The sequence below is a fragment of the Motacilla alba genome, chromosome 4A, assembly GCF_015832195.1.
Source record: "Motacilla alba alba isolate MOTALB_02 chromosome 4A, Motacilla_alba_V1.0_pri, whole genome shotgun sequence".
NCBI classification, from domain to species: Eukaryota; Metazoa; Chordata; class Aves; order Passeriformes; family Motacillidae; genus Motacilla; species Motacilla alba.
The window spans coordinates 8,780,706-8,794,991 of record NC_052045.1 but is presented as its reverse complement, the minus strand read 5'-3'; the positions used below and the strand labels follow the sequence as shown (position 1 = coordinate 8,794,991).

General features: G+C 43.1%; 1 protein-coding gene and 1 long non-coding RNA gene across 3 annotated transcripts; one reads left to right on the top strand and one right to left on the bottom strand.

Moving 5' to 3' along the window:
* Nucleotides 1–3,279: 3,279 nt before the first annotated feature.
* ESX1 (ESX homeobox 1) lies at nt 3,280–13,923 on the bottom strand. 2 transcript variants are annotated; one of them, XM_038123204.1, is made up of 5 exons: nt 10,808–13,923; nt 10,515–10,728; nt 10,391–10,436; nt 5,591–5,877; nt 3,280–4,692 (listed from the first exon to the last, which is right to left on the bottom strand). In XM_038123204.1, exons 1-5 carry the CDS (start codon nt 10,932–10,934, stop codon nt 4,467–4,469), a joined length of 900 nt encoding a protein of 299 aa, XP_037979132.1. In that variant the 5' UTR covers nt 10,935–13,923; the 3' UTR covers nt 3,280–4,466. The 2 variants fall into 2 exon arrangements, with proteins under 2 accessions (XP_037979132.1, XP_037979134.1); XM_038123206.1 differs by having other exon boundaries at nt 10,835–13,923.
* LOC119695209 lies at nt 8,180–10,370 on the top strand. Its single transcript, XR_005255090.1, has 3 exons — nt 8,180–8,296; nt 8,453–8,559; nt 10,170–10,370. It is a non-coding gene; the product is annotated as an uncharacterized LOC119695209 (long non-coding RNA).
* Nucleotides 13,924–14,286: the final 363 nt, after the last annotated feature.

The window sequence follows — 14,286 nt, the reverse complement described above, 5'->3', positions numbered from 1 at the left end:
AATTAAGTAATTTGTATGGCATTACTGTTTGGGGCATTTGTATCCCTATTCAGAGCACTTCTTCAGTATTTCAGTCCCACTGATGGTAAAGGCAGGTGCATGCCAGTTACCCACAAAACCAAGGCAAAGCTCTATGGGGAAAGTCTTTTATGTCTGTCTAGATTTGAATTTGTAGTCCCTTTCCAATTACTGTGCTAATTGTTTAAGAGATTGCTAGACTAAAAAAGTTTTTAATCACTAATCTGTTTTTGAAAGGAACTTATGGGCTCAAAACCTGAACTACATACTTCTTAAATTAATTTTCTTCATGAATACTTCTTTCTCAATACAGATTTGTGAGTCAGAACACCCTACTGTGCTTGTTTCTTTGTCTTTTCTTCAAACACCTGGCCTATTATTCTCCTTTTTTTTTTTTTGCCCCAACAAAATCACTCACTCTTTGTAGGCAAGGTTCTGATGATACAATGTCACTGGAAATACGGAAATTTATCCAACATCCTATGGCACCAGAACTGAGCTTGAACTGGACAACAAACTGAAAAAACTTGACAGTTTAGCCAAATGTGAGTCCTCCAATAGAAATAGTTATCAATGTTTTCTGAAGAGATACTAATATGCTTGCAGGATCTTCCCGCAAAACACCTCAAAATATGATGTGGAGAGGAAAGTCAAGTGGTTTTATTTGAAGCTAAGAGTTTTTTCCTCAGTAGTTGTAGAAGATGGCTGGGGTGGGATTGCATTCAAATTTCTCTATGGCTTTGGAAATCCTCCTGTATATTTTTGCTTTCAGGAAAATCGGATAAACCCAATAAAACAACCAGGGCTTCAGGCCTGCCTCAGTTGAAATCTGTGTCAGGAAACAATCTTGATGTCACCCAGAGAAGATTTAGGCTGCAACCTTTCTTTATTCAGAAGAGAGGCATAGGGACATATCCTGCAGCATCAATCCAGGTCAGTGCAGGCTTTGCCTAAATTAGGACTAAATAATTTATTGCACAAGGCAAGCTAAAATGTCAGGAAATAATTGCAATGTTTAGTGTGAGACATGCTCTGTAAAATGCCTGACTTGTTCAGGATATGGGAGGCTGCAGATCCCATTGCCCTGAGAAAGACTAGGAAAGCAAATGTCCCTGCTTGATTAATAGCAAATAGTTGACCCCATGGGCAGCTATGAAACTAGGCTGAAGGTTTTTCAATTAATAGCTCTCCAAAATTTTTTTAAATGTAATTTTAGTACTATATCCATAAAAGCTAGTAATTAAGGCTCTTTATTTAAAATTTAAACAAATTGAATAAATAAGCCTTCTTCCCTTGGTGTGATATTTCATTTTAAGGTAAAAAAAAAACTTTCTGAGTTTTGGTTATGAGCACTTTGTGGTTCCTAAGCTGATTTCAAATGCTGCCCTGCATATTTATTTTCATAATACCATTAGCTCTCACAGCTGGATTTCAAGTCACATGGAAAAATGGATATTTCTTGGAAGGACTCATTAAAGCAGAAAAAAAATGAGGTCACCTTAAAGAAAAACTCTTAATTTCAAAGAAAACCCAGATGAAACATCAGGAAGCTGTGTTCTCTGCCTGTACTCATTGGGAACTGCTGATGATTGCAGACAGTGGCTTCTGCCTGGATGGCACAGGGATGGCAGCTTCTCCTTAACCAGCAACAAAACAGGCAATGCTCTTACCTTTGCTACTCTGCCATCTGTCAAACTGGGCACAGTAGCTTGAAGCTGCAGAGCCATGCAGAAGTGTACAAAAAAGGAGACAGTCCTGGCCTCAGTGTGACACTGGGAAGAGTTCACAGCTGGCAGAGAAGTGGTACCCAGCAGGCTGTGGTCTCAGCAGGAGAGGAGGATGTCTTGGAGAAGCGTGCCCTCTTGTAAGGGGAATGAGGACAGAGCAGCACCCAAACTGGCAAGGCTTTGGGAGCCAACCCTGCTGTCCAACCCTGCAGCTCCCACGCTGGGCCTGAAGTGGCTTGGTGTGCTGGGTGGAGGTAGCTCTGGCAGGAGCTGTCATGCACATGAGTGAAGTTACTTGCCACTGTGTGTTTAATTGCTGTCCCTGAAATTATTTCTTATCATAACTATTGGAAAAACTGTATTGATAGAGAAATGTTTTTTCTGATGTAACTGCTGAAATTTAGCTTGTGAATCTGATTCCCCCATGCCTGAATGAGATATCTGTGGCTCTCTGGTCAGTGATGAAGATTTGGGTGATAACACAGGACCTACTATTCCATGCAATGCATTACATCAGCCTTCAGCTCTTATTTTTCACATGCTGCTTCTCGTGAACTTGTCTATGAATATAATTTGGCAAAAATACCCAGGTTTTGTAATTATTGCAGAGTTCTTTTGTTGATGAATTATGGCAAATGCAGGACAGTTTCTGCTACTTTAAACAAAACAGTGAGTCTCCTTTCCTGCAGAACCTCTTTGCACTGCAAGAGAGAGACACTAGTGGCAAGGAAAGATACCACAGAAGCTTGTACAGAACAGGAGTTGTGTAATGACAGTTTTCAAGCCATTAACCTACTTAAAAGGTTTATTTGGAACAAACTCAACACTTGAGTGGATACAGTGTTGTGCTGCCAGTTGGCAGCCTGGGCCATGAGAGTGGACTGGTGGAAGCAAATAGCTGTTGTGGAAGAAACACACTCAAACGTTGTGTGAGAGGTCCTGCTCACTTCACTTCCGCAGTCTCCTGCTGCTTGACACACAGCGCAGCCCTGCCGTAACTCCATAGGGAGCTGGCTTTTCCTAACAGCTGAAATACCACCACCTTCTGCCTGTGCTACCAATGAGGTCTATGAACCCAAACAGAAATACTTCCACTCTTGTGGAAAGTGATGAGTATTTGTCTTTGACCCAGCAAACTTGCTTCTCTGTCCTGGAGCTAATACAAGCTCGGTGCAGTCTCCAGAAGCAGCAGTGATGTAGCTGGGGCACTGCACCTCAAACTCTAGCTGAGAACTCAACTGTGTAGTCTTAAGTATGCCCCTAGTCTCTGTTCTAGGTCAGCCTTCACAAGGCATCACCTTAAGAAAGAAGTTCTGAAAGACACAACATCTTTTCAGTGTAAATGTGTTTCAGGACAGTTTTGAGAAAACAGGCAGCGTCAGTGGAGGAATTCCATGCTGTCCCATCAACCTCAGGAAGAGATTTTGCTTGGACCTCAGCTGCAGGTGTGGGAAAGGTGATGTCCATGTGCAGCCAACTACTGGCCTTTCTTTCGTTGCCGTGAAGCAAAAATTAGCACTTGTATAACTCTGCCTTTGCACAGTGTCGTGTTTGTTTAATGAGTCCTCACAACAGCCCTGTGAGGTAGGCGAGTGAGCTGCAAAAGGAGCAGGTACGATGACCTGTCCTCGCTTTTCACTACAGCACCAGGAGGATACTACGTATCCTCACTTGACACTAAAGCATCAGACCTGTGGAAAGTTGTTCTCAGTCCCAAGGCCTTGGGTGGGGAATTCCAGCAAAGGCTTTAAAATGACCTGTCATGGAGTCCAGGATTGTGATGGACTGCAGACTCCTGCTCAGTAAGGCCTCTGTTTTCACTCATTTCAACATGGGTCCAAGGAAGAATTTAACACTTCACATTGAGTACTCATTTACATTCTGAAACTACTCGAGGCATGAAATGTCTCAAAATATACAAGTAATCTGTTAACCTACTGGTCTGGTAAGATGTGCCAGAAATCTTGCTAAAAGTATACAGCAACCTCATATTTACAGCTATAAGATACTGATTGACATGTATATACATACACAGAGACCTACAGACAATTTACTGCACACTGCTAACCTATTTTCACAGGATACAGTTCATGTACAGAGGTTAAACTTTCTTAATTAAGACATTGACACCCTGAACATAAAGCAAACTTTTTTAAAATTTGAAACAAGATACTCTTTACACCAACCTGGTTCTGAATCAAAAGCCCACAATGAAAATAGTCCCCATCTCATTCCTGCTAAGTCTGTCTCGAATGCAATATTTCACTGGCATTTGCACTTCAACATGAAGCATGGTCTCCAAGTTAATAACTGTATACTGATTCTCAAGTACTACATGTAAGAGTTCCTCCTGAGAAGTTAAGAGTTGCCTAGAAAAGTGGTTATTCCTACAAAGAATTTCGAGCCTTTGGACTAGCTTCTGGTGAGTTTGGTGATTTCAAAGCTTCAGACACGTTAGCCTGATTTACACAGATGAGATAGTTTCTGCTTCTGTTTTTGCAGTGCAAGAAATTACACAAGCCAATTTACTGCCTGATTTCATGTTGTAATGAAGGAAAACAATATTTAGCAGGTTATTTCCTTTCAGTCTGTTACTGAAACTGCAGGAAATACAGCTCTGTGTGTGTGTTTTCTTTTTTAAAATGTGTCTCTCTAATGAGAGCTACTTATTGGAGAAGGCATTCACTTTCCCCTCCGTGGCTGTAGTCTGTGGGAGAGCTCCTAACAAAGTTCTTTGTTAGTGTTTGTAAGACTGGAGATGAGGTTTAATTGAGGGATTTGTGCTGAATGTTCTTTCGCTTTGAGTCTTAGTGCTGCAATGCTTGACGTTTTCCTTTCAACTGCTGCTGGATCAGTGAAGGCAGTGAGAACAGGGTCTGACGGGGGTCCAGGAGCTTTCATTAGTACTGAAGCTGTTGTCACGAGAGGATTTAAAGCATTGAGAAACCTGTATTTGAAAGAAGTCAATATTACCCAAATTAAGAATTGTTTTGGAGAACAAATACTTACTGAGTTGCAGCTTCCCCCTCAACAAAGTATTAGGAAAAAAAGTTCCAAAATTTCCAATTTTTTCCAAATGTACATTTTTTAGCTTTATTTTGCAGTATAGTGTCTTGCCCTTAAAAAAAAACCAAAACAAACAAACAAAAAAAAAAAACCAAAAAACAAGCAGAAAATCCCACCCTAAATAATAAAAAAAACCACTTTAAAATAAAATGAGCAAGAGATGATCTGACATGGCATGCAGATATCTAAACCAGCAACCATTTGCTGAACCCCTCATGCTAAATCCTTTCTAAACAAACCTTGGATGCTGTAGATCAGCCTGTTCTGTGAAAGCAATAAACCACCTCATAAAAAGGCCAATTTCTATAGCTGTTTATGCAGACAATTTGTTCAGATCAATTGATTCCATGTAAAAAGCATTTGTTTGTCTGTTAATGCAGTACTAAGATACAAGCTCTAATTTCAGCAAGAGTGCTGTCTTCTAATTCTTTACATATATGTATATACTTACATATATAATGTATTTATACTTGAGAGAGGGTAAGAGAGAAGGATGGAGCTGCAGCCATACAGGTCACAGCAGTCTGTATGAAGACTAGAATTCAGTGAGACCAAAATTGCTGTAAATATGCACAACTTGTCTTCAAAAAGCAATTACACATTAAGATTTTATTAGCATGACTTAAACCCAAATCTTGCTGTTCCTAATCAAGTGATCCTACGCAGGAACTAACCCATTTTAGCAAGTTTATTGAGAACATGTGAGTAGCAAAATAATATAAAAGCAGCATTTTTAACAGTTTTGAGATTTAGAAAAAAAGAAGAAAATTATTCTATACCTTCCAAAATGTGGATTTAATATAGGATTTCTGAAGAGAGAAGTCCAGGTAAGACTGCTGAGGCCAAATGGCCCTAAGGTTGAAGGACTAAAGGCTGGGGACATGGACGGCACAGCCAGTGTTGAAAGAGGCATTGACCTCCATGTGTGATCTAGGAGGGGAGAATGACTCAGTGGAACATCCAGAAAGAGACCAAGTGGGTGCGTTAAGGAGATTCCCGGAACAGTCCCCAGAATTTCATTTTTTTCACGTTTCCTCCACTTTGCCCTTCTGTTTTGGAACCAGACCTTCAATAAGAAATTATAAAGGCATTAGCTGAACTTTCTCTGCAGTTTGTCTTACCAGATACTACAGCACGTATTGATATGGATGGCAAATTAAATTACTGTTAAACGAAACCCCATTTATTTAATATAAAAGATCTTTTCATAAAGACCTTAGTTGGTTTATTATAAAATAAATCTTACTTTTATATATTGTAAATTTGACTACTCTCTGGCTGAAGAATCACATATGTTTTAAAGCCATTGTCATATATTAACCTATTACCTGAAATGCAAGAGCAATTATTAAAAATTATCATTCTTCCTTTCATAACCTATTTATTGAAAGTTAAATTTCAACAAAGCCATTCAAGAGGTGGCAATTATAATACAGTACAAAAATTGTTTTCCAAAAGTTTTAAATAGCATCTACAGTATTTAAAAATCAGGTTTTGAGGGACCCAGCTTGCTTTACCTCAGCCATGCCCTGTGACCATTTCCAGCGGTGTAACTTACCTTCAGGTGCTTGAATGTCACCAAGTGTGTTTGGGAGAAAAGCCCTGCACGCTCTGGGGCGCTGATCCCCAAACAAGGCTGTGGCACGCCCCAGCCTTGCTGCCCTGAGCCTGATGTTGTTTCTCTCTGTCAGTTGGCAGAGACACAATTGACTCTTTCAAAGCACTTGTTCTGGGGTTCTCAGGATCCAGCTGAAGAAGCATTGTGCTAGTCCTTTCATTGCATGCAGTATATTTACACTGGAAAGCTGCTGTTCTCCTGGCAGAGGGATTTACACCCCTCAGGTTAAGGGTGTAACACTGAACTGTCTCGCTCACAGGCAGAGGGAGGTGCGCTCATCAGAAAATCAGAACATCAAAATTTTGAAGTTGGTACTTGAAATTCTTGAGTGGCAAGACTCATTCTTTGGTTTTTCCTCCAGTAACCATCAGCTTTCAATAGTCAGATGTCTTACAAAGGGATATCTGAAACGCCAGGCAGCTATGCCTGCATGCCAGTGAGGACTAGATTACTCCATCAGAATTAGTCCAAGATAGGGGGCTGGTAAGGAAAACTAAATTACTAGTTTAGTAATCAGATCAGATTAATTTAAATCCCTATTAACCACTAATCCCAAATATTTGTAAGTGGAGCTTACCTAAGATCTCAAAGGAGAAGACCACCAACTCAAAGGTTTTAGTGTTTTCTATGAAAAATATCCAGTTGAAAAGGCAATAACTGTCTCACACTGAGATATGCAGATACAGCTTTTTTAAAAAAGGATAAAGGCTGCAAGGGTGTTTATGTCCTTACTAAATCTTAGCACTGTTCTTCAATCTGTTCTTCATAAAGCCTAACACAAAATTAAATGTCTGCTTTTCTGCTTTCTCCATCCTAAAGCAAATCTATTTGATCACTCAGACATGCACTTTGACTACAAAATAATTTTTTTAATGTTACAGGTAATTTTGGGCTTAACTCCAAAATTTAATTGTCTCTCAGATTTTGTATTTCTCAAACTGGAAGGAAATACCAGCATACATATCTAATAATTACCATTAGAAAAAAGCTGGCTTTCCATTCCTTAATGGTACAAACCCAGCAGTTCAAGTGGTAACAGGAGTAGACCAATGCCTCATACCTTAGACTGACATGACAAACAGCTTACAAAATTTGCTGCACACATTATAGTCATTAACATTCAGATTAGTCATCTTGAACCATTTGTTAAGCATTTATTTGCTTCCAATAAAAGCCTTAACTTGCCTTTATTCTATTTTCAGACACTTCTGAAGTGACAAACTAACCATAACAGAAACTGCTATACCAGTCTTAAGATTTTTATGACTGTAATATGGCAAAATACTCTAGAAAAAAGTATTACTTAATACTCAAGAATGAGTTTTAAACCATTAAGTTTTGAATTGCATGCTTAATATTACCCAGATTATATTTGCAATGAGTAGCATCATGCATATCTGACAAGAGATTCAGGTCTTTTGTAAAGGAAAATGTGAGCATGTAAAATTTGATTCCTTTCTTGCTGTAACTTTCTGTAAAAATGTATCCTATTTAATTGATGTAATACCTAATGATGCTAGAAAGATACATAGATGTGCATAACTGTATCATGTTTCTGTTGTAAGTGAATAAGAGGATCGTAATGAGAAAATATGACAAGGATTTCTTGATCAGTGATATCTGTAAGCTAATGTTTTAAAACTGATGCAGTTTAGGGCAATGCAATACCCATGAAACCTTTTACCCCTCATGTTAAACAAGATAAAAGATTCCTTTAACTTTTCCTTATTTTCTTCCCATCCTAACAATATGAATAATGAGAAACATGAATGGCAGCAACAGATGCAAATGCTATTGAAGAGCAATCCCAGTGTGGCTCCAGGGTATGAAAAGGTCTTGCAGACTCTCTGACTACGCTTTTCCCAAGGTGAGGAGTCTTATTGGGAAGGAATTTTACCTTATTCTGTAAAAGTAAATAAGGAGGGTGTTGGATGAGGGAGATTTCTTTGAAATGATGATGGAATGAGCATATGTTCATGCCATTTTTTTTCTTATTTGTTCATTTTCATGTAATACTCAAAAGGAAGAAAAATGCAGTGGCCGGTACCCATTTCAGCTGGTTTCTCCCCAGAGAAGCAAACCTCCATTTGTAAAACACACTGAGGTGAAGAAATGGTCTGACTGCATTGGGTAAGATTAATTTCTTGAGTTTACACTTGACTAAGTTAAGAGATGCCACTTTCCATGTCAGCTGATTTAGCCAGGTACCATGGGAGAGGATCTCAAGTCTTCATTTCACACAGGATGCCTTACAGAGCAACTATGAGCATGGGCAAATATTTGGTAATTATGGTAGTTTTACAGTACATCACTGTTATTCCTACACATCCCTTCCCTCCAGACTGAGCCAAATTTCCCACAGGGTAGGAACTGGGGCTTGGCTCTGTGCACTGCAAGCTCACACTAAACAACTGTGCTGACTCTGTGTTCCATGCTCAGGAGACTTGTGTTAAGACCTAACAGATTAAGGAGGCAAAGATGAACCAGGAACAGCTCTTTGCTGTTCCTTCCATCCCCTAGGGATGCATCAACTCTTGTTAATTTTCTTGTTGATTTTCTTGTTAATTCCTTTTTTGCTCCATCAAACAAAAACGTTTAGTTTTTGTTTTTGTTTTTTTTTTTCCCCCTAGATGAGTCAGTAGGAGATGAGCTCCTCTTTGTCATGTACCATTGCACCATTCCTTCACAGGTCTACAAAGTGTGAGAGAGTATCCCACAAAGGGAATTTGACAGTAACAGTTAAAGTAACAACTTTTCACCCATGTCTTTTTCATTGTTAGATGCTATGTGCAATTGTCAGAGACCAGGGCATGTCAGTGACTGGAGGTTTTAGTCATTGTTGGTGTTAGGAAGAGTGGAGGGTACATAATTTCCCCTGAGCCCACAAGAGAGAGCTGAAAAGCTCATCTAAGTGTTCTTTGAGTCAATTATAAAGTATCATTCATACTTCTAATGCCTTTTTTGAAGATGGTGCATTTAAAAAAATTTAAAAATTACAGTTTTACAGACTAACTGTGGTGTGAACCATCAGATCCAGTGACTTGAGTAATGACAAAGTGTACAAACAAGGATCTGGCATTAACAGTATCAAAGCTAGGCAGTAGTAAGCAGGACTGTCACACTGAGCAGCTGCACCACTTGTCAGTCTTTCACAAGTAGGCACATACCCAGAGTTGTGCTGGAACAGTCAATATCTGATCTACAGAACAAGCCAAATTTAGTACAATTGTCATTGGCAGCTTATAAATACTTGAAAGGCTTCACACCTTTTGAAAAAACTTTTTTTAAGGCTATAATTTCTGTATAAAAAGGGGATTTCTAGGTTATCAAGAGATGAATCTAAAGAAAAGGATTTTTAAGGGATATTGTGAAGGAGGACTGCACAGAGTCAGGAAAAGTTACTAAGAGTCATTTGTAGTTTAAGCAAACTGCAGCCTACAAGGGATTAGTGTCTGTCTAAGCATGCTGAAGTTCTACAGGCATTGCTGCAATCACAGCCCAGCTGGGCATAAAGCTCTCCTGGACAGGACCTGACTGACATATATTAATTTCAAATTCATATTTCATTTGTTTTAACTGGTCATTTAGAAGCATTTTTAGTTTTATTGAGCTAAGTTAGGCCAAGAGAAGGATGTTACTCTGCAGTCTTAGTAAATAACTTTGAATGCTCCACAGAACGCCTCATTTTCTGTAAATAACCTAATTTATCTTTTTTAATTCCTGCCTTTCGACCCATGAAGGCGGCAGCACAAGCGGGAATGAAGCGCAGCCGGGGAATGTCCCCAGCCGCCGCTTCCCCGCCGGGGAGGTAAGGCGCCCCTTCCTGCGTCCCTTCAGCACCACCCGCCGCGGACAGGACGCGTCCCCGGCGCCGCCGCTGTCCCGTTCTCGCCCGGCGGAACCAGAGGGAAAACGCGCCGAGTTCAACCCTCTCTCGCCCCTCGTCCCCTCCGACACTCACCTGCACCCGGGCTTCCGTCAGGTCAAGGCGCAGGGCCAGCTCCTCTCTGCGGGAAGAACCCTCAGTTAGGGCCGGAGCTTGCCCGCCGCCCCGGCGCGGCCGCGCCCGCCCCTCCCGCCGCTACCTGGTGAACACGTCGGGGTAGTGGGACTTGCAGAAGGCGCGCTCCAGCTCCTCCAGCTGGAACGTGCTGAACGTGGTGCGGTACCGCCGCTGCTTCCTCTTCACCGGACCCGGTGCCTCGGAGCCGGGCGGGCGCTCCTCACGCTCCCCCGCCTGCGGCTCCTCCGCGGGGCTGCGCGCTCGGCCGGGCCGCGGCGTCTCCGCGCGTTCCGCGCCTGCGGGAGACAACCGCGGAGTTACTGGGGCGGGCGGGCGCGGAGCGACCCCGCCGCCCCTCACCGGGCCACCTCTCACCGTGCCGCCCTCCCCGCCGCCCCTCACCGTGCCGGCCCGCGGCGGGGCCGCGGCCCAGGATGCTGTCGATGAAGTAGGAGGTGAGCAGGTGCAGGGCCGGCGGGGCGGCGGGGGCCGCGCTCTGCATGGCTGCGGGCAGGGCCCCGCGCCGCTCCGCGTTTTATGGGCGCGGGCAGCGCCCGGCTCCGCGCCCCGGCATTAGCATTTCATTAGCGCGTGGCGTCAAGGCCGGGGGTGGGACGCGCCGTGCCCCGCTCGCCGCGCAGGAGCCGGGCCGCCTCCCCCGGGCGGGCGCACAGACGTTCGCCGCCCGTTCACCCACGGCCGTTCACCGCCCTGGGGCCGGACCGCCCGCTCCCTCCGCTCCCGCAGGCCGGCGGTAACTTTTTGAAGCCTCGCTCGGGGGCGCGGAGCGGCTGCAGTGAAGTTGTGCGGTGCCGGCCGCGGTGCGGAAGAGCCGTGCCCGGCTCCTCGAGAGGCGAGGATGGGTCCGCAGTGAGGGCTGAGGGACCCCGGCTGAGACCCAGGAGTGAGGGAGAAGAGTCACTAGTGTTTACCTTTATTGCTCTTCATGAGCTTACACTTGTTGAATTCAGCTTTTTAAGGATGACCGTGCAAAGTACCCCGTGCCAGCAGGTGAAGGGAAAGTGCACAAACCCGTGCAAGACCGAGTCCTTTTTCCTGGAGATCTCTAATCCCACTCCTGCTGTAATTATGCTGTCGGTGCTGTTACAGCAATGGTTCCTCAACAGGAGGCCTGGAAATGATTTCCTGCATAGGGAGACTTCCAGCAGTTCTGTGATCTTGCTGTGGTATACTGATAGAGACTGTCATAAATGAGATGGCGAAATGACTTGAGACTGAGCTCTTGATTTTGGGGGATGAGAATGAAATACTACTGTCTAGAGAGTCTTACAGAGAGTACAGCAGAAAAGGGAACCCCCAAACCCCAAAACTAGTGGCTGAAAGCTGAAGCCAGAAAAAATTAGATAAGGAATGAGGCAAAGATTTTAAAAAATCTGTGTGTTTTTATCTAAGTTTTGAAACAAGAGTGGTGGAGTTCTATGTTCTCTGTCTTCATATCAAGTCGGGATTGGTTTATATTTTAGCTGAAAACATAGAGGCTGTCAGTGCAGAAATGCTTCCTGACTCTGTGACCTGTCAAAAATCTTTTGGTTACTCCTGGCATTGCAGCCCACAGGCAAATTTTTTTTCAGTTTTTTCCTTCTCTCCTCTCACCTCACTGGGGCTGTGTGACTGCTTTAGTGGTTCTATCTTTGTACTGACAGAACTCCTTGCTGTCTCTCTGTTCTGCTGCAGGGCTCTTCTTTGACTCAGACCTTGACTTCATTCCTTTCACTACAATTTGGTTTGCCCTGAACCAATACCTTTGTGAACCTATTCCTGTGGCATTCTCTATGAGAAGGTTTGGGACAGCACTTTGTGATGCTAACTCTGGAAAAAGTAAGGTGCTTGTATGAAAGATGACTCTGGTAACATTTACAGAAAGTGGGTTTTTTTAACATGGTGTTTTCTTGACATTTCCTAGTTTGTTGCTCTATTCATATCCTAATCCTAAGTTCTAAAGCTCAGACTGCCACATTCAACCTTAATTGTGTTCAAAGGCCTAGGGACTCATTTGTGTTGGGAAAAACAATGATTCTATGCATCCTATGGACCAGATGCTGTCAACTCCAGGAAACAAGATTTGAGCGATCTAATTTCCTCTCACTAAAGAAACTGTCAAAACTTCATAAGGAATGTCCTGGATGTGAAATAGCCAATGATATGTTTGTTTTACAGTTACAAATGTGTTACAGTTGCACATGTGTCTACGGTCAAAGAGAAGCAAGCCCCTGCATCTTGGAGAGCATGCCCAGGAATTCCAATGGGATCTCCCCAGAGCTGGAAGGGACTAACTTTTGTTACTTCTGTGTTCCATGCAAACCAAATCCATAAACAACAGCAGATAAAGCTTCTCTGAGGAGCTACAGGGGTGGCTTTCTGTGAGAAGCTTCCCCCACATTCAAGAAGCCAATGCCAGCTGGCTCCAGGATGGACCCAGTGCTGGCCAAAGCCGAGTTCATCAGCAATGCTGGTAGCACCTCTGGGGCAACAGAATTAAGAAGAGGAAGAAACGTGCACAACAGCAACTGCAACCAGAGGGAGGAGAGAGAATATGAAAAGAACAGCTCTGCAGACACCCTGGTCAGTGAAGAAGAATGGCAGGAGGTTGTCCAGGAGCCAGAGCAGATATTCCCCTGCAGCCTGTGGTGCAAAGCTGTGGTGAGGCAGCCGTGCCCCTGGAGCCTGTGGGGGTCCATGGCGTAGCAGAGATCCACCTGCAGCCCAGGGAGAACCCCAAGCTGGAGCAGGTGGATGTACCCAAAGGAGTTTATGACCCTGCAGGGGCCAGTGCAGGAGCAGGTTTGCTGGCAGAACTTGTGACCCCATGGGGGACCCACTTAGGAACAGTCTGCTCCTGAAGGACTGCAGCCTGTGGTGGAAGAGACCCATATTGGAGAAGAGCCAGGACAGCTGACCCCACCTGACCAAAGGGGTACCCCAGAGCATATGATGTCTGCTCAGCAATAAAGGCTAAGGGGAAAGGGTGTAGAGCATTTATTATCATGAAATTTGTCTTTTAGAACAGCTGCTGCATGGGCTGAAGCCCTACTTCCCCAAAAGTAGCTGGACATTGTCTGCTAATGGGAAATAGAGAATAAATCTTTTGTCTTCTTTTGCTTCTGCACCTGGCCACTGCTTTTGCATTATTAAACTGTCTTTATTTTAATCCATTATTATTTTCATCCTATTTTCTCCCCTCCCTGTCAAAGAGGGGAGACAGCAGCTTTGTAAGCAACTTGTGTTTAGCCAAAGCCAACCCACCACACATTTCTATTTTTCAGATGTCCTCAGGCAGGTCACATTTACACTGCTGACTGATGTTTGAGTTGTTATTTTGGATTTGTATTGTGTCTTGTCGTGAGCTGAGCAACCTATGTCATAGTTGCTGCATAATGGTGTTGAAAAATGCCCTAAAAGAGTGTGATTTGAATACATTTTCATTAATTTGTGTTTAACCAAGCTTGGTGCTACCAGGGTCCTTTCTTGGTTTTCTGTGGCTCCCATACAAAGTAAAATGTGACAGATGAATCATAAAGCTCACCTTGTCCATGGAGTGTTTGAAAGATGAAGGGAAGAATATGCATCTGTTTGTGGATGACAGCAGAACTCCAACTGCATGAGGGGCACTGGTGTTTGCTGTGCTTGAAATGTCTCTTGGCATGTTGGTAATGTATTTCAGCATTCTTTACACTGCCTTAAATACATAAATATATGTTAATGAAGTTTAATATTTAGGCTTAGAAAACAATCCTGTCCATATCTACATTGAAAAGATGTTCTGAGATGACATATGTGATGAGGTTAACAGGAAAAATTTCTTGAGTGTGTCCAAGGACTTGGTTTGATAGCTC